At 42.1% G+C, this 21,165-nt stretch overlaps 1 protein-coding gene across 4 annotated transcripts in view; it reads left to right on the top strand.

Moving 5' to 3' along the window:
• The window catches only part of PLEKHG1 (pleckstrin homology and RhoGEF domain containing G1), a 362,060-nt gene that overhangs the window by 258,095 nt on the left and 82,800 nt on the right, over positions 1 to 21,165 (top strand). For all 4 annotated transcript variants that reach the window (XM_069769145.1, XM_069769146.1, XM_069769142.1 and 1 more), the window contains 4 exons: positions 9,912 to 10,062; positions 10,832 to 10,963; positions 15,916 to 16,098; positions 17,091 to 17,186. In XM_069769145.1, coding sequence (XP_069625246.1) covers positions 9,912 to 10,062; positions 10,832 to 10,963; positions 15,916 to 16,098; positions 17,091 to 17,186 — 562 coding nt within the window. The remainder of the gene's footprint in view (positions 1 to 9,911; positions 10,063 to 10,831; positions 10,964 to 15,915; positions 16,099 to 17,090; positions 17,187 to 21,165) is intronic.

Below are 21,165 nucleotides of genomic sequence, written 5' to 3'. Positions count from 1 at the left end.
CTTACTCAATTATTTTTTTAATTATTGATTTTATTAAATTAATAGTTTAACATCTTATTGGAAATAATTTAAAGGAGACGCGACAGGACAACACTCGGTGGATGCCATATCTGTGTTAACAACTCCAAAAAACTTTCAGTTAACTTCTTGCAGGAGAAAGAAATTGTAGCTGTTGGACCTTTGTAGTACAGTTCCAGATATTTGTTGTGTGTTTGTTTTGATTGTTAAAATGTCTGCATTTGAGATCTCAACACGATCTTATTTTTTATAATCAAATTAATTTTTTAAATATTTTATTAGGTTGGTTCAAGGGGTACACGGGCCGCAGTAGACAGGTCAGTGGAGGCCTAGTGGAAGGAGGGACCGCAGATGCGCCACTGTTTCACCCATACACAATTAGTAGGCCTAATGCAGCGTAGTTTCCAACAGCTACTAAACGAGAGCCGGAAGATCGAAGCTCAGGAAAGGCAACCTGGGGAACACCTTGGAGTGTAACAACAACCTCTCTCTACACCACGGAAGGGCTGATTCTTAGGAAGGAAGGCTGTTGTAAATAAGCATTGCGCGTCCGAGGGTGATTATATTCTTATTCGGTATCTACTCACCCTCGGACGCGCCATGCTTCTTGATTTGTAATTAATGTTTATTTGCAATGTGCTTTTGACTTACTCAATAATTTTTTTAATTATTGATTTTATTAAATTAATAGTTTAACATCTTATTGGAAATAATTTAAAGGAGACGCGACAGGACAACACTCGGTGGATGCCATATCTGTGTTAACAACTCCAAAAAACTTTCAGTTAACTTCTTGCAGGAGAAAGAAATTGTAGCTGTTGGACCTTTGTAGTACAGTTCCAGATATTTGTTGTGTGTTTGTTTTGATTGTTAAAATGTCTGCATTTGAGATCTCAACACGATCTTATTTTTTATAATCAAATTAATTTTTTAAATATTTTATTAGGTTGGTTCAAGGGGTACACGGGCCGCAGTAGACAGGTCAGTGGAGGCCTAGTGGAAGGAGGGACCGCAGACAGGCATCGAAGGCCTAAAATAATCACACATGGCTGTAGGCAATTTTAAATTGGTTCCAGGGGTACACGGGCAGCAGTGGTGTGGTCAGTGGAGGCCTAGTGGAAGGAGTGACCACAGACAGGCATCGAAGGCCTAAAATATTAACACATGGCTGTAGGCAATTTTAAATTGGTTCCAGGGGTACTTGGGCAGCAGTGCCCTGGTCAGTGTAGTAGTAGTTGAAAGAATGGACCGCAGACAGGCATCGAAGGCCTAAAATAAAAAAATTGGGCTGGCTGTAGGCAATTTTAAATTGGTTCCAGGGTTACACGGGCAGCAGTGGTGTGGTCAGTGGAGGCCTAGTGGAAGGAGTGACCGCAGACAGGCATCGAAGGCCTAAAATAATCACACATGGCTGTAGGCAATTTTAAATTGGTTCCAGGGGTACACGGGCAGCAGTGGTGTGGTCAGTGGAGGCCTAGTGGAAGGAGTGACCACAGACAGGCATCGAAGGCCTAAAATATTAACACATGGCTGTAGGCAATTTTAAATTGGTTCCAGGGGTACTTGGGCAGCAGTGCCCTGGTCAGTGTAGTAGTAGTTGAAAGAATGGACCGCAGACAGGCATCGAAGGCCTAAAATAAAAAAATTGGGCTGGCTGTAGGCAATTTTAAATTGGTTCCAGGGGTACACGGGCAGCAGTGGTGTGGTCAGTGGAGGCCTAGTGGAAGGAGTGACCGCAGACAGGCATCGAAGGCCTAAAATAATAACACATGACTGTAGGCAATTTTAAATTGGTTCCAGGGTTACACGGGCAGCAGTGGTGTGGTCAGTGGAGGCCTAGTGGAAGGAGTGACCGCAGACAGGCATCGAAGGCCTAAAATAATCACACATGGCTGTAGGCAATTTTAAATTGGTTCCAGGGGTACACGGGCAGCAGTGGTGTGGTCAGTGGAGGCCTAGTGGAAGGAGTGACCACAGACAGGCATCGAAGGCCTAAAATATTAACACATGGCTGTAGGCAATTTTAAATTGGTTCCAGGGGTACACGGGCAGCAGTGGTCTGGTCAGTGGAAGTCTAGTGGAAGGAGTGACCGCAGACAGGCTTCCAAGGCCTAACATAACAAAATTGGGCTGGCTGTAGGCACTTTAAATTGGTTCCAGGGGTACATGGGCAGCAGTGGTCTGGTCAGTGGAAGTCTAGTGGAAGGAGTGACCGCAGACAGGCTTCCAAGGCCTAACATAACAAAATTGGGCTGGCTGTAGGCACTTTAAATTGGTTCCAGGGGTACATGGGCAGCAGTGTATGGTCAGTGGAAGTCTAGTGGAAGGAGTGACGGCAGACAGTCTTCGAAGGCCTAACATAACAAAATTGGGCTGGCTGTAGGCACTTTAAATTGGTTCCAGGGGTACATGGGCAGCAGTGTATGGTCAGTGGAAGTCTAGTGGAAGGAGTGACCGCAGACAGGCTTCGAAGGCCTAACATAACAAAAATGTCAAAACAATGGTATTGTCAGTGCCAGGCATTGAAGGATGTCAGCGCCTAGACTACACATTGGTGAAGCTGTGAGAGATAATTTTGCTAGTGGTAGAGCACTGTTTGAGCTGGGGGGGGGGGAACTGGCTTGTGGCCGGCGGTACAGGCACAGGGCCCCTCATATTACAACGGTGAGTCTGACGTTGGGTGCGCACCACCACCGCCAGAGACACTTTATTGTACTATGAGGGACCCAGTGGCAGTGCCGTCGACCAAAAGCGGCCACACCCACCTCTTCAGACAAACAGCACTCTCAAGGGTCCAAGCGCAAAGTGGCGATAGCACGACCCCGTGTGGGGAGTTTGGCCATTTCGTGAGGTGGAAACATGTCGTATGCTGGACAATCAGGTGAAGAAAATTACGAGATTGGAAAAGTCATTCAGAATAGTCCACAGGCAAGACCTTTTCATAGGAAAGCTAGGTGTCAGCCGGGCAGGGTGGGGCAAAAGATTTTGAAATCCAGTTGTGGTTCATTTTAATGAAGGTTAGATCATCTACATTTTGGGTAGCCAGACGAGTCCTTTTTTCTGTTAGTATTGAACCTGCAGCACTGAATACTCTTTCTGATAGGACACTAGCTGCCGGGCAAGCAAGCTCCTGCAATGCATATTCTGCCAATTCTGGCCAGGTGTCTAATTTGGATGCCCAGTAATCAAATGGGAATGACGGTTGAGGGAGAACGTCGATAAGGGATGAAAAATAGTTTGTAACCATACTGGACAAATGTTGTCTCCTGTCACTTTGAATTGATGCTGCAGTACCTGTCCTGTCTGCGGTCATAGAAAAATCACTCCACAACCTGGTCAGAAAACCCCTCTGGCCAACGCCACTTCTGATTTCTGCCCCTCTAACACCTCTGGTCTGCTGGCCCCTGGAGCTCGTGTGAGAACGATCACGGGCGCTGTGTGCAGGGAATGCCAGAAGCAAACGGTCAACAAGAGTTGATTGTTTTGTTGCTAATATTAGTTCCAAGTTCTCATGTGGCATAATATTTTGCAATTTGCCTTTATAGCGAGGATCAAGGAGGCAGGCCAACCAGTAATCGTCATCGTTCATCATTTTTGTAATGCGTGTGTCCCTTTTGAGGATACGCAAGGCATAATCCGCCATGTGGGCCAAAGTTCCCATTGTCAAATCTGCGGTTGTGCTTGGTTGAGGGGCAGTTGCAGGCAAATCTACGTCACTTGTGTCCCTCAAAAAACCAGAACCCGGCCTTGCCACGCCACCAATTTCCCGTGCCCCCGGGAAAGCTTCCTCATTAAAAATATACTCATCCCCATCATCCTCCTCATCCTCCACCTCCTCTTCGCCCGGTACCTCGTCATGTACACTGCCCTGACCAGACAATCGCTGACTGTCATCAAGGCTTTCCTCTTCCTCTGGTGCAGACGCCTGATCCTTTATGTGCGTCAAACTTTGCATCAGCAGACGCATTAGGGGGATGCTCATGCTTATTATGGCGTTGTCTGCACTAACCAGCCGTGTGCATTCCTCAAAACACTGAAGGACTTGACACATGTCTTGAATCTTCGACCACTGCACACCTGACAACTCCATGTCTGCCATCCTACTGCCTGCCCGTGTATGTGTATCCTCCCACAAAAACATAACAGCCCGCCTCTGTTCGCACAGTCTCTGAAGCATGTGCAGTGTTGAGTTCCACCTTGTTGCAACGTCTATGATTAGGCGATGCTGGGGAAGGTTCAAAGAACGCTGATAGGTCTGCATACGGCTGGAGTGTACAGGCGAACGGCGGATATGTGCGCAAAGTCCACGCACTTTGAGGAGCAGGTCGGATAACCCCGGATAACTTTTCAGGAAGCACTGCACCACCAGGTTTAAGGTGTGAGCCAGGCAAGGAATGTGTTTCAGTTGGGAAAGGGAGATGGCAGCCATGAAATTCCTTCCGTTATCACTCACTACCTTGCCTGCCTCAAGATCTACAGTGCCCAGCCACGACTGCGTTTCTTGCTGCAAGAACTCGGACAGAACTTCCGCGGTGTGTCTATTGTCGCCCAAACACTTCATAGCCAATACAGCCTGCTGACGTATGCCAGTAGCTGCCCCATAATGGGAGACCTGGTGTGCAACAGTGGCAGGTGCGGATGGAGTGTTTGTGCGACTGCGGTCTGTGGACGAGCTCTTGCTTCTGCAGGAGGACGAGGAGGAGGAGGAGGAGGAGGGGGTGCGAACGGCTACAGACAACTGTTTACTAGACCGTGGGCTAGGCAGAACTGTCCCAAACTTGCTGTCCCCTGTGGACCCTGAATCCACCACATTTACCCAGTGTGCCGTGATGGACACGTAACGTCCCTGGCCATGCCTACTGGTCCATGCATCTGTTGTCAGGTGCACCTTTGTGCTCACAGATTGCCTGAGTGCATGGACGATGCGCTCTTTAACATGCTGGTGGAGGGCTGGGATGGCTTTTCTGGAAAAAAAGTGTCGACTGGGTAGCTCGTAGCGTGGTACAGCGTAGTCCATCAGGTCTTTGAAAGCTTCGCTTTCAACTAACCGGTAGGGCATCATCTCTAACGAGATTAGTCTAGCTATGTGGGCGTTCAAACCCTGTGTACGCGGATGCGAGGCTAAGTACTTCCTTTTTCTAACCATAGTCTCATGTAGGGTGAGCTGGACTGGAGAGATGGAGATCGTGGAACTAGCGGGGGTGCCGGTGGACATGGCAGACTGAGAGACGGTGGGAGATGGTATTGTTGCCGCCGGTGCCCTAGATGCAGTGTTTCCTACTACGAAACTGGTGATTCCCTGACCCTGACTGCTTTGGCCTGGCAAAGATACCTGCACAGATACAGCAGGTGGTGCGCTAAATGGTGGTCCTACACTGCCGGAAGGGATGTTGCGTTGATGACTAGCTTCATTGGCCGAGGGTGCAACAACCTTAAGGGACGTTTGGTAGTTAGTCCAAGCTTTCAAATGCATGGTGGTTAAATGTCTATGCATGCAACTAGTATTGAGACTTTTCAGATTCTGACCTCTGCTTAAGGAAGTAGAACATTTTTGACAGATGACTTTGCGCTGATCAATTGGATGTTGTTTAAAAAAATGCCAGACTGCACTCTTTCTAGCATCGGATACCTTTTCAGGCATTGCAGACTGAGCTTTAACCGGATGGCCACGCTGTCCTCCACCAGGTTTTGGCTTTGCCACGCGTTTTGGGCAAGATACGGGCCCGGCAGATGGAACCTGTGGCGATGTTGATGCCTGCTGCGGCCCCTCCTCCTCCTCTGCTTCAGAACTGCTGCCGCCTGCACCCTGTTCCCCCAATGGCTGCCAATCGGGGTCAAGAACTGGGTCATCTAATAACTCTTCTTGTACCTCCTGCGCAACTTCGTCTGTGTCACCGTGTCGTTCGGTGGTATAGCGTTCGTGATGGGGCAACATAGTCTCATCAGGGTCTGATTCTTGATCAGCACCCTGCGAGGGCAATGTTGTGGTCTGAGTCAAAGGACCAGCATAGTAGTCTGGCTGTGGCTGTGCGTCAGTGCACTCCATGTCAGATTCAATTTGTAATGGGCATGGACTGTTAACTGCTTCACTTTCTAAGCCAGGGACGGTATGTGTAAAGAGCTCCATGGAGTAACCCGTTGTGTCGCCTGCTGCATTCTTCTCTGTTGTTGTTTTTGCTGAAGAGGACAAGGAAGTGACTTGTCCCTGACCGTGAACATCCACTAACGACGCGCTGCTTTTACTTTTACCAGTTTCACGAGATGAGGCAAAAGAGCTAGAGGCTGAGTCAGCAAGATAAGCCAAAACTTGCTCTTGCTGCTCCGGCTTTAAAAGCGGTTTTCCTAATCCCAGAAAAGGGAGCGTTCGAGGCCTTGTGTAGCCGGACGACGAACCTGGCTCCACAGCTCCAGACTTAGGTGCAATATTTTTTTCCCCACGACCACCTGATGCTCCACCACTACCACTACCCTCATTACCAGCTGACAATGAACGCCCCCGGCCACGACCTCTTCCACTAGACTTCCTCATTGTTTTAAAAACGTAACCAAACTAACGTTATTTGTTGCAGTCACACAACTTACACGGTGAGCTATAACTTCAGTATGATTTAGCTACCCCTTTACAGGTTGGTGAGACCACCGCGAAAATCAGGCACAATGTTACACACTCTTTTTTTGGTGGCTGCAAATTAGAGAGATGCCCCACACGCAGGACTGTCACTGAAGCACAAATGTTAATATTAATGTCACACTATTATTTGTTTTTTATTTTTATTTTTTTCAGGAACACTTTAGAAACCCCCCCAAAAAAAAAAAATTGATTTTTGCAGGGAGAATTTAGAAAACAAATGTAACAAACTATATGCTTTCTATGGGCCACTGAGTGAGAGATGACGCACACAGGAATCAGGAGTGGCACACAAGCCCAGAGGCCAATATTTTTCTACCAATGATTGATGGAGTTATTTTCTCTGGTAGATTTTGGAACCCAAATCAAGGAAAAAAAATATAGGCTTTCTATGGACCACAATTGGAGAGAGAGAGAGAGAGAGAGAGAGATGGCACACCCAGGAGTCAAGACTGGCACACAAGCAGAAAGGCCAATATTAATCTCCCACTGTTTTTTTTTTTTTTTTTTTTTTTTCAGGGAGACTTTAGAAAAAAAAAAAATAAAAAAAATATGATTTTATCAGGAAGAATTTAGAAACCAAATAAAATAAAATTATTTTTTCAGGGAGAATTTAGAAAACAAATAAAACCAAAAATAGGCGTTCTATGGCCCACTGACTGAGAGATGACGCACACAGGAATCAGGAGTGGCACACAAGCCCAGAGGCCAATATTTTTCTACCAATGATTGATGGAGTTATTTTCTCTGGTAGATTTTGGAACCCAAATCAAGGAAAAAAAATATAGGCTTTCTATGGACCACAATTGGAGAGAGAGAGAGAGAGAGAGAGAGAGAGATGGCACACCCAGGAGTCAAGACTGGCACACAAGCAGAAAGGCCAATATTAATCTCCCACTGTTTTTTTTTTTTTTTTTTTTTTTTTCAGGGAGACTTTAGAAAAAAAAATAATAAAAAAAATATGATTTTATCAGGAAGAATTTAGAAACCAAATAAAATAAAATGATTTTTTCAGGGAGAATTTAGAAAACAAATAAAACCAAAAATAGGCGTTCTATGGCCCACTGACTAAGAGAGAGAGAGAGAGATGGAACGCTTAGTACTGGCACACAAGCCCAAAGGGCAATATTAATCTCCCTTTTTTTTTCCAGGGAGAATTTCTAAAACCCCCCCCAAAAAAAAAATAGGCTTTCTATGGCCCACTATTTGTGAGAGAGATGGGACGCTCAGGACTGGCACAGATGGCACACTCAGGACTGGCACAGAAGCCCAGAGGCCAATATTAATCTCCCTTTTTTTCTGGGAGAATTTATAAAACCAAAAAAATATTTAAATAGGCTTTCTATGGCCCACTATTTGTGAGAGAGATGGCACGCTCAGGACTGGCACAGATGGCACGCTCACAACTGGCACACAAGCCCAGAGGCCAATATTAATCTCCCTTTTTTCAGGGAAAATTTATAAAACCAAAAAAAAAATTAAATAGGCTTTCTATGGCCCACTATTTGTGAGAGAGATGGGACGCTCAGGACTGGCACAGATGGCACGCTCAGGACTGGCACAGAAGCCCAGAGGCCAATATTAATCTCCCTTTTTTTCTGGGAGAATTTATAAAACCAAAAAAATATTTAAATAGGCTTTCTATGGCCCACTATTTGTGAGAGAGATGGCACGCTCAGGACTGGCACAGATGGCACGCTCACAACTGGCACACAAGCCCAGAGGCCAATATTAATCTCCCTTTTTTCAGGGAAAATTTATAAAACCAAAAAAAAAATTAAATAGGCTTTCTATGGCCCACTATTTGTGAGAGAGATGGCACGCTCAGGACTGGCACAGATGGCACGCTCACAACTGGCACACAAGCCCAGAGGCCAATATTAATCTCCCTTTTTTCAGGGAAAATTTATAAAACCAAAAAAAAAATTAAATAGGCTTTCTATGGCCCACTATTTGTGAGAGAGATGGGACGCTCAGGACTGGCACAGATGGCACGCTCAGGACTGGCACAGAAGCCCAGAGGCCAATATTAATCTCCCTTTTTTTCAGGGAGAATTTATAAAACCCAAAAAAAAATAAAATAGGCTTTCTATGGCCCACTATTTGTGAGAGAGATGGCACACTCAGGACTGGCACACAAGCCCAAAGGCCAATATTAATCTCCCACTGTATTTTTATCAGGGAGAATTTATACACCCCACAAAAAAAAATACAGAAAAATGAAAAGGCTTTCTATGGCCCACTATGTGAGAGAGATGGCACACACAGGGATGGCACTCTAGCAGAAATGCCAAATTGCCAATCTTAATCTCCCACCAAAAAAAAAAAAAAAAAAAAAACAGGGAATGTCCTACAATTACTATCTCCCTGCCTGCAGTAATCTCAGCCAGGTATGGCAGGCAGCTACTATCTCCCTGCCTGCAGTAATCTCAGCCAGGTATGGCAGGCAGCAATAAGGAGTGGACTGATGCACAAATGAAATAAAAAGTGTGGACAAACAAAAAAGATAGCTGTGCAGAAAGGAAGGAACAAGAGGATTTGTGCTTTGAAAAAAGCAGTTGGTTTGCACAGCGGCGTACACACAGCAATGCAGCTATCAGGGAGCCTTCTAGGGCAGCCCAATGAGCTACAGCGCTGAGGGGAAAAAAAAAAAAAAAAAACTTCCACTGTCCCTGCACACCGAGGGTGGTGTTGGACAGTGCAAATCGCTGCAGCACAAGCGGTTTTGTGGTTAATGGACCCTGCCTAACGCTATCCCTGCTTCTGACAAAGCGGCAGCAACCTCTCCCTAAGCTCAGATCAGCAGCAGTAAGATGGCGGTCGGCGGGAACGCCTCTTTATAGCCCCTGTGACGTTGCAGACAGCAAGCCAATCACTGCAATGCCCTTCTCTAAGATGGTGGGGACCAGGACCTATGTCATCACGCTGCCCACACTCTGCGTTTACCTTCATTGGCTGAGAAATGGCGCTTTTCGCGTCATTGAAACGCGACTTTGGCGCGAAAGTCGCGTACCGCATGGCCGACCCCGCACAGGGGTCGGATCGGGTTTCATGAAACCCCGACTTAGCCAAAAGTCGGCGACTTTTGAAAATGTTCGACCCGTTTCGCTCAACCCTATATAGGACATTGTTACTTATCAATTCTAATGTAATTTATCAGAATGCACGGTAATAGTTCCCGACTTTCTGCACATCATGTAGTTGGTATTGATTGAATGGCTGACATAACTCCTGTATACCTGAACCAACTGCTATTAATTTGCAGGTCTGTAGCCGTTCTAACAGAATGCATGAGAAACAAAGTCCTTGCAAAATTCTTCAGAGAAAGACAAGAAGTCCTGCAGCATAGTCTTCCTCTGGGATCTTACCTTCTGAAGCCTGTTCAAAGGATCCTTAAGTATCATCTACTACTACATGTAAGTGTTCAGTTATTGAATGATTTCTAGAGATTTTTGCAAAACTAAAATGGAGACTGAGAGTATGACAGCTTGGCTTATGATCAGTTACTAGGTGTGACCGGCAGTGAAAGTCATGGTCTTGATTACAAAGGCTTATGGGTTTGATGACTTAAGGCAAGTCATTGTTTGCTTATTATTATTGCTAGAAGGTGTCGGAGATTCTGCCACCAATACTCTCTAAACAATTTCAATCATTCGGCTTAGAGAATTAACTTTTGTGCGAAGTATAAAGCAAGAAAATTGAAACCTATTAAAGTATTGCCAGAAATAACACTGACTGGTAAATATTTAAGTTCAAGACTTTCATTGTCATTTTATTAATTTATTTGTATTCTAAAAGGAAATCCCAGATCATAATAATAAACCTGTTATATCTATGTGGCAGTCATACCAGGGGTTAAAATATGCTATAGTACATATTAACAGACCAAGGGAAAAGCTCAACAAAAAGTTTCTTCCCTATGTAGATTCTCCTTGACATTATACTATTTGGTCGTTAACTCATTTGAATTGTCAAAGTCTCATGCTACATTTTCGGTGTAGCATAAAACTGGGGCCACATTGTAGAGTTTTCCAGTTCTTACAACCCTTTTTAGTGATTATCTGTTGTCATTATAATGGCACTTTTATAGTATACAATGAAATATAATTTAATATAAATATATTATAAAAGACCATATGAAAATGCAGAAGAATGTATTATGCTGCTATTTCTTCAATGTTTTAGGAGATATCCAACCACCTGTACAAGGATACAGAAGGGTATGATGTTGTCCTTGATGCAATTGACACAATGCAGCGAGTGGCATGGCATATTAATGACATGAAAAGGAAACATGAACATGACATCAGACTTCAGGTATAGATAACTATCCGAGTAATTAGATAATTTATTTCCATGTACAAAATGTGGCCTTTCACTGAGATGTTATGTAATACATACGGTAATTCTCCCAATGCAACCTATTTACTGAATCTGGAAGATGTTTGGTCACAGAGGTGAATTGTACAATAACCCATCCAATAAAAAGCAATCTATTAGGTTTGCATTAGTAATAGCAATACCTTTAAAGTAAGGCCTTTGGACCCAGCATTTTGGGAGTCTTTTAGTGCAGATTGGATTTTTTGTTGTTTTTTTTTTTTCTTTATTGTTGGATTTCAATAGCGTTTTTTCCCCCCATCATTTTATTCTCACACTTCACTAGCCATTTTTGCTTATTTTTTTTTCCATCAGGTTAGATGTATGAAGGGCTTGGTTTTTGCTAGATAGTTTATAGCTTTTAATGTCAACTTTCTGAAGTTTATTTACTTTAATAATTAACTTGTATGATTTTATTATGGGATTTTATTATGGGACAATTGCGAAGACCAAGATTTTGGACAAAATTTTATATGTATTTTGTCCCCGTTTTGCACATTTTTTTTCTGCTACAATTCTGGCCATATCATATAATTTTTCTTTTTCATTAAAAAAAAAGTTTCCTTTTTGCGTGCTGTTATAAACACCACTTAATTCTTATAACCTACGATCTATTTTGATAGAAAAGTCACAATAATTAGTGAGAACTGGCCTTAGGTGACTCCAATATACATAGGTGAGAGATGTGAGCACAGGTCTCTGTACAAGCAATGGCAGATGGGTTACTCACTATCCCCTCATTAGTCTGATCAGCTGCAGGTGGATGATCCAGGAAAGATGCAGTGGATGAACTTTTAGGTAGTTAGTTGGCTGTACCTTGACCAATAATGAGGTTGTGTTGTCTTGGGAAGATGAAGAGATAAGGATGGAGGACAGTGATAATAGGACATAGGTAACTAATCGTGTCTGGAGGAGAGAGAATCCTGAGCATCCAAGCACCATACCTGCTGTGAAGCATGGGGTTGGCAACATCATGCTTTGGGGCTATTTCTCTGCAAAGGGACCAGGACGACTGATCCGTGTACATGAAAGAATGAATGGGGCCATGTATCCTGAGACTTTGAGTGCAAACCTTCATCAGCAAAGGCATTGAAGATGAAACGTGGATGGGTCTTTCAGCATGATAATGATCCCAAGCACATCACTAGGGCAACGAAGAAGTGGCTTGGTAAGAAGCATATGAAGGTCATGGAGTGGCCTAGCCAGTCTCCAGATCTCAACCCTATAGAAAACCTTTGGATGGAGTTGAAAGTCCATGTTGCCCAGCAACAGACCCAAAACATCACTGCTTTAGAGGAGATCTGCATGGAGAAATGGGCCAATATACCACCAACAGTGTGTGCCTAACTTGTGAAGACTTACAGAAAACGTTTGACCTCTGTCATTGCCAACAATGGATATATAACAAAATATAGAGATGAACTTTTGTTAATGACCAAATGCTTATTTTCCACCATAATTTGTAAAATCTTGCCAAATCAAACAAGGTGATTTTCTGAATGTTTTCTCATGTTGAGTCTCTTAGTTGTGGTCTTCCTATGTTGTCATTTACAGGTCTCTCTCATCTTTTTAATTGGGAAAACTTGCACAATTGGTGGCTGACTAAATACATTTTATCCCCACTGTAAATGATGAATAAAACAGAAACCTAATTTTCAACATTTCGATTTATTCAGAAATACATGCACTTGGACTCCCTGCGATCAATGAGTTTAGTAATGTGGTCTGAGAAATGTTCTACCATGACTGTACATGGACACACAAATCCTCAAGGTCTGATGCTGGCAGCTCCCTTTACAATTGCTGACCAATGACGTCATAGATGTTTTTGATGGGATACAAGACCGAAGATGCTTAAGGCCAGAACAGCACTTTTAGGCCATGCAGCCTGCTCATCATACCACCACCAATATGTGGCCTAGGTGTTATGTTGAAAAAAACTGCTCCTAAAAGACCTTCCATAGTGAAGCCCTTCATGGTGTTGCCCAAATTGCATGCACGGCAAAAGTGGGACTCGTCACTGTAGAGGATAAACCGCCATTTCATCCTACATTGCCGTTTTGCTCTGTATCATGATAGCGGCAGTGTGAGGTCCGTAGAACACTTGTAGCTGGAGATCTGGCTCCTAGGCCAGTGTTGTGCACACATCTTCTGATGGTTCGTGTAGACATTGTTTGATGTCTTAGGCTTGGTATGTGGCATCTAACTTCACTTGCAAGTCAGAATGGATGGAATACTCAACATTAATCGAATCTGATGAGACCACATGGGAAAGAGGCCTTCATGAGGCATGCATCATCTCCAGACTTGAGTTCCTCTAATAACCCCAATTAGTGTAAATGTATACATTTCTTTGCATGGAGCTGATACCCGAGGCTGAATAAATCAAGTTGTTTTGAAAATTTGCATTTCATCAACCTGCCTATTGATCTTGTGATTTCCATAACGCCACGACTTTTTCATCTTGATGTTTCAATTTCAATGTTGAGGAGTTTGCATACAAGTAGTCCATCCAAATGTAAAAAATAAAAAAAATAATCAGCATCTCAAGGCATTAGATATACATAAATAGATATCTACTCAATTTCTACAATCCTATACAACCACAGAAAGAACACAGTCAAAATGTCCCAAAAAAATACAAATCTTTATTAAATATACATATATAAAAGACTGGATCAGAACAAGTATATATAATGCAAATGGGGCTAGTAAAAACCAACCAAATGTAGCACCACAATACACATAAAAGGGCTACATGGTGCCCCCCATAGAACAAGACACACCCAGGATATTACTAATAATCAAATGGTTAATACCGGATATACACGGAAACATGGGCCAAGTATAAAATATCCTATAGTGGACAATAATGGGGAACAACAATGGACATATACAAGAATCAATTGCAAATGCAAATGGGCACAAACGCCCCATATATAGAAATAAAATGCTAATGTAAATTGGCACAAACGCCCCACATGTCCACATTTGTCCCCATATAAATATCGAGCCCTAACCAGGACATGGCCACATGTACTCACACCGATTACCTGGTAGTGTGGCAGTAAGGGGGGAACCAGAGCCCACCCCGACGCGCGTTTCGGAGCGCTACAAAGGCTCCTTCCTCAGACACCCCCTGAGGAAGGAGCCTTTGTAGCGCTCCGAAACGCGCGTCGGGGTGGGCTCTGGTTCCCCCCTTACTGACACACTACCAGGTAATCGGTGTGAGTACATGTGGCCATGTCCTGGTTAGGGCTCGATATTTATATGGGGACAAATGTGGACATGTGGGGCGTTTGTGCCAATTTACATTAGCATTTTATTTCTATATATGGGGCGTTTGTGCCCATTTGCATTTGCAATTGATTCTTGTATATGTCCATTGTTGTTCCCCATTATTGTCCACTATAGGATATTTTATACTTGGCCCATGTTTCCGTGTATATCCGGTATTAACCATTTGATTATTAGTAATATCCTGGGTGTGTCTTGTTCTATGGGGGGCACCATGTAGCCCTTTTATGTGTATTGTGGTGCTACATTTGGTTGGTTTTTACTAGCCCCATTTGCATTATATATACTTGTTCTGATCCAGTCTTTTATATATGTATATTTAATAAAGATTTGTATTTTTTTGGGACATTTTGACTGTGTTCTTTCTGTGGTTGTATAGGATTTCTGTTGTACAGTTGTCCCTGCTAAATTAGTCCCTATATACACACATAGTACATCACATTTTGTTATCATTAGTTATTGATATTTATTTACGTCTGTTACCTATGTGTGTAATATGTGTACCACAATTCCTTTACTCAATTTCTACAATATATATTACTGTAGCTGAGCTTAACAAATGGGAGTGTAGCCATTTTTTATTCAACAGTAAAGTATGGTAGCACTGTAACGCTGCAAAGCTAATTTTCTATCCAAACTCGGACCCAAATAGTGGAATAATATAGAAAAAAATTTCCCTATAAAAAATACAATGTACGGTAGCTTGTACAACAATGTACATTATAATCCTGAGCCTGCTATGGCTGTTTAGGCTGTACTTACTGTACATGCTCATTACTGTGTACATCTTGCTTGATACCACGTTAGTGTACTTGGGTGTCCACAGTGTATTCACCAGAGTTGTCAATTTTACTTTTTATTTTTTTCCCAGACAGGTTCTCCAAAAATCATGGACATACAATATTTTTTTCTTGGACACACAAATAATATTGATTATAAGTGATACATGTCCACAGCCCATAATTCTAATACGAAGACATTAGCTTCATTCATTGTAAGCATTAAAATTATAATCACAGTCAAAATAATCTGCATAGGTTTTTTTAGCTTCAAGAAAAGCACGGACACCTTCATTTTTTTTTTTACACGCACAAAAAAAGTGCCCAATTTTTATGGATTGTCCTGGAATCTCTGGATGGTTGACAACCCTGGTGCTCCCTCATACACAGAGCGCCGTCAGTCTCTGATACACCTTGGACTCCTGAGCGCAAAATATTTAGGGATCCAAATGAATAAAATACAAGATTTATTGAATATCCATCTGCTCAGCTGCTTCTGCTTTATACCATGAAGCCCACAGCACATTAAATATGACAGGATTATTTCTTGTAAAGTAAATAAGGGTCTCGTTCTTATGACTTTCCTTGTTGTAATGCAAACGTTATCAATTATAAAATATGAACATCCTCTTCCTAAATTAGTGTGGTACAGGTTTTAGAACATTTTAAAAGCTTTTATAAATGCACATGGTTGTATATGCTGTGTAATATTTTACGTCTTGAGTTTTATGGCTTTATATATTACAATAAGACAAAGATGATGAAACAAAATGTAAGATTTCTGATTTCTAAAATGTCATTTGATGTCACTCTTAGGAGATCCAGAGCCTGCTCACTAACTGGAAAGGACCAGATTTGACAAGTTATGGAGAGCTAGTTTTGGAGGGCACATTTCGTTTTCAACGAGCCAAGAACGAGCGCACTTTGTTTCTATTTGACAGGCTGCTCCTCATCACAAAGAAAAGAGACGACTCTTACACATACAAAGCCCATATCCTGGTAGGTCACAGCTCTGAAGTGCTTGCCGTGCCATATCTCATTCATTGTAACAAGGTTTCCTTTGTGGTGATCTGACAGCCAAGCCGTGACTCAGTGATCACATGAAGCTTTTTGTAACACACTTGAAAACAACTATTAGTAAAGCGGACATTACAGAAGTTTGTGTTAGAGAATATGGCCAATTTAATATGGCACAAATAAACTACTGTTCTTGTTCAGAATTCTTCTTGAATCTTCTCGTACAAGAGAAATAGGTTAATGTGTGACACACATTTAGTAACTGAGCTATTTGGTAAAAAAATGGATATATTGGAACACAATAGTTATGCCAAAAAGACTATGCAGTCTACAACATGAACGATTAATGTTCATGAAGACACTCGACCCATCAACCGTATGTACATGGGTCTAGTGTCTTCATGAAGTACTACTGTATACAATTAAGTGCTGTGTCCTCTCGGAGTAGTCTACATCGGTGAAAGCGGCCTCTTCTCGGAGTAGTTTACATCAGTGAGTGAGGCCTCTTCTTGGAGTAGTCTACAGCAGTTTCTTCATGGAGTATTGTATATGTTCGTGAATTCGGCATACTCAAGGAGTAGAGTACATCTGTGAGTACAACCTCTTCGTGGAGTAGTGTACGTCACGGAGTGCAGCATCTTAATGGAGTCATATGTCGATGAGTGCGGCCTCTTCATGAAGTATTATAACTCAGGGGTTATGGCTACTTCATGGAGTTATATAGATTAGTGAGTGCTGCGTCTTCATGGAGTACAACAGGACCGCAATCGGTGCATGTCTTCTTCTAGTACTGAGTGCTGCGTTTTTGCTGTTGACCACGTGAAACTATTATTGATTTCATCATTTCTATTTAGAACACTTTTCAGATAATTTCCTGCTAGTTCCAACAAGTAACATGAATGAAAAGTTTGAACATGAAATGCCATTAATGAATAGCATCTAAAATCTGCACTTATCTGTCTTGTCTCCTGCAGTGTTGCAACCTAATGCTGGTAGAAGTGATTCCAAAGGAGCCTCTAAGCTTTAGTGTCTTTCATTACAAGAACCCAAAACTCCAACACACAGTGCAGGTACTTAATTATTTTATAATCAGAAGTGACATATGAGTTGAAAAACTGTAACATGGCGATCAAGAAAAGTAATCAACAATGTACTAGCATTTTTCATAGTCGTCATTTTTTCTGATTCAAAGTTCTGACCTGCTTGTATACATTTAGGATACAAACATGTCTTTTTGGAGCCACTGCTGCAGGGCGCTTTAGAACTTGCTGCATGCTGTTAGGCCTCTTTCACACATCCGTCTGCTGGTGGGCGTCGTAATGCGTTGTTGTGACGTATCGACGGACGTTGTGAAAAACGTGTGTAACGCATCCAGTGTTTTGACAGATGCGATGTTTGTGGTGTTCCCTGAATTTCAATGGAGAAATTTCCAGGGAAGGATAGAGAGAGAGAGGGAGAGAGAGATTTTTCCCCTGACTTGAAAATCCTTCCGGGCATGCTCAGAGTGAAAAAATGTGATGTATCGCTGGATTCCTGTGTGTGACGGTCAGCGCCGGATTCTGCGTCCATAGGCTTCCATTATAGCCGACGATGGACAGCGCAGAACCCGTCACTGAGCGATTTTCCGACTTGCAGAAAGAACGTTCCTCTGAACGTTTTCTCCGCACGACAGACCGCTATTTTCCGACAGATCCAGTGCACGACGGATGAAAAGGATGGTCATCCGTCGCTAATACAAGTCTATGGGAAAAAACAGGATCCTGCAGAAAAATTTGCAGGATCCTGTTTTTTCAAAACTCGATGGATTTCGATGGGAGAGAAAAGATGGAAGTGTGAAAGAGGCCTTACATCTACACTGAAGCCATTATAACCCAGTATGCAGTAAGCAAAGAAGCTCCCTCCAGTGGTGGCCACAGACAGCCAGAACTAAATAGAACATGTATATACAGCCGTAGCTCACTATTCACTGAGTGGTGATTGAAACTATACGGGTTAACCTAATGACTGTACGTCCGAGGCTGCCTGGCAAAATTACATTTATTTTCTCCTGGCAGCGGAGCTTTTATTGTGGGCACCCGACAGCATCAGAACGATATTACTCTGCAGATTAACCCCATATCTGCAGGTTAATATATATATTTTTTTATGAACATGGCAGATTTTCCTTAAGTATGAAAAGATAATTCACATTAAGTTATTACTAGTATGGTTACATAAGTCATATGCAAGTTTTGAATTTGAAGATTTATCAATCCTGTTGAAAAATTACAGGCACTTATTTTCTAGTCGTGATATTTCCAATTGCAACCAATAGCAATTAATAATTTTCTCATTTACTACAATTCAAATGACTATAAATTCATTATGCCATGTGTTTTTTTTTTTTCTTTTGTTTTGCTTTTTTTGTTCACTGATCTTTGGTTGTATGTGTTAAGACCAATTTTTCCATTTATCTGAGCAGCCAGGATTCTCATTTGTTTGGTCATTCGAAAGCATAGTTATAAATGGCCATGAAGTGACCTTGTGTGATGTAGGGATTCAAAGAGCGATTCAATTTCCCTTACTGATTCTTTAAGATATGTAGCACCTTAACCCCTTAACATCCGACGATACACCTTTTAAAGGCAGCAGTTAAGGGTACTTATTCCTCAGCGCCACTTTTTAACGTCGCTGAGAAAACTCCTGAGTCTCGGTTACCGGAGAACATTATTCGGGTTGGTTTTTACCGTCCTCAGTCTTGTGATCGCAAAAAAAAAGTCAGATTTCCCATTCATTTCTCTCTCCTCTGATATGATATAGCATACCAGAGAAGAGATGGGGTCCCCAGGGCACCCCCCGGTACTTCTGCTACCTCCAGACCCTCCAGCTCCATTCCCCTGTGTCATTTTCCCAGAATAAAATGGTGGGCGCATGCGCAGTGCACCTGCCGAGATCTGCCAGCCAGTAACAGTAGATTTTTCATATTAGTTCATTTTGATCACTGTGATAGGGTCTATCAGAGTGATCAAAATAAAAAAAAATAGTAAATCAATCCCCCCTTTGTTAGGTAAAAGTAATAAAATGTATTTTTTTTACATTCTTTGTGGTTAGGGTTGGGGCTAGTATTAGACCTAGGGTTAGGGTTATTGGTGTTGGGGTTCTGGTGTTGTGTTCTTGGGGTTACGGTTGTGGTGTTGGGGTTACAGTTGTGGTGTTGGGGTTACGGTTGTGGTGTTGGGGTTATGGTTGTGATGTTGGGGTTGTGTTTAGGATCAGGAGTAGGTATGTGTTAGGGTTGGAGTTGTAATTGGGGGTTTCAGAATGCGACATGGTGCCCGCCATTGATTCCAGCCAATTTTGCGTTCAAAAAGTCAAACGGTGCTATCCCTTCTGAGCCCTGCCATGTGCCCGTACAGTGGCTTTCCCCCACATACAGGATATCGGCGTACTCTGGAGACATTGCCCAACAAATTTTGTAGTCCATTTTCCCCTGGTACCCTGAAAATAAAAAAAAAGTTTGGTTCTAAAGTAAATTTTTTGTGAAGAAAGTTAAATGTTCATTTTTTCCTTCCACATTGCTTTAGTTCTTGTGAAGCACCTTAAGGGTTAATATACTTCTTGAATGTGGTTTTGAGCACCTTGAGGGATACAGTTTTTAGAATGGTGTCACTTTTGAGTATTTTCTGTCATATTGAACCTCCAAAGTCACTTCAAATCTGAGGTGGTGCCTAAAAGAAAATGGTTTTGTAATTTTGTTGGAAAATAAGAAATCGCTGGTCAACTTTTAACTCTTATAACTTCTTCACAAAAAAAAAGTGCTTCCAAAATTGTGCTGATGTAAAGTAGGCATGTGGAAAATGTTATGTTAGCTATTTTGTGTGGCATCTCTCTCTGATTTAAGGGCACAAAAATGTAAAGTTTGAAAATTGCAAAATGTTAAATTTTTGCCAAATTTCAGTTTTTTTCATAAATAAACGCAAGTCTTATTGAAGATATTTTACCACTATCATGAAGTACAATATGTCACATAAAAACATTCACAGAATTAGTAGGATACGTTGAAGCGTTCTGGAGCTATAACCTCATAAAGTGACAGTGGTCAGAATTGTAAAAATTGGCTTGGTCAGCAAGGGATTAATTATAGTGAAAAAAAAAGTGGGACAAATATCAGCCCAATTATTATGACAATTTAAATGAGGTCGGTCTTGTAGATTTACCATGGACATAAAAGAATGTCATGTAAGAATTCCTGTGTGATGTCCTAGAATAATGACCACCCTTGTTTTGGGGACTAGAAATTCTGGACAATCCCCTCTTTACAATTCTCCAAATTAAACTTTAATAATTAATTTAAAAAAATCATGAGTGACAGGATTCCTAAGATGCTTTTACTAACGCATCAGAAAAGTATATCCATATTTAATGCTGTGGGATCATAATACATAAAAGATCATGTTTACATGTAGGGTACAATGATTGAATAGCTGTCTAGCATGGACTGTTATAAGACTTGATATTGGAGACCATGGTGGAAACTGGACTTTAAGATTCCAGCAAAACAATACTTGCCAGCGTAACATTTTTCAAATCCCCACACCTTATGTCCCGGTTTATAGGGCTGCACTGGGAAAATCGGGAATGTTGGCAAGTAAGACACATTTGCCAGTGCCTTCATTGTTTCGTGACTCTCATGTTTTTTAGCGGCCTGGCACTGCAGCTTAACTTATTTATTGGCCCCTTCATTGTTCTGATCGGCAAATATCCTGAAAGTTGACCCCACACTGATTAATTGATAGTTAAATTTAAGAGCATGGCCACATGTTCTATATTCCATAGAACCACATTATATACCACAAAAAAATACACTCAGTTCCTCTCCACTATTCTGGATCACTGATAGCCTCATAAATCAGACTTGGCGAGAATGCTGAGATCACCACAAAACAACCCGTACAAACAAGCTTTGATGTGTGATTTGCCATCATGACTTCTTCAGGATAATAGTAAGCATCGAATTGGTGGTCATGGCCAATTATAGACATGGAGTGTCCTATGAACCTTTTGTCAGGC

The sequence above is a fragment of the Ranitomeya imitator genome, chromosome 5, assembly GCF_032444005.1.
Source record: "Ranitomeya imitator isolate aRanImi1 chromosome 5, aRanImi1.pri, whole genome shotgun sequence".
Taxonomy (NCBI): domain Eukaryota; kingdom Metazoa; phylum Chordata; class Amphibia; order Anura; family Dendrobatidae; genus Ranitomeya; species Ranitomeya imitator.
Note: the sequence above shows the minus strand (reverse complement) of the source record. Positions and strands in the feature narration are given on the sequence as shown.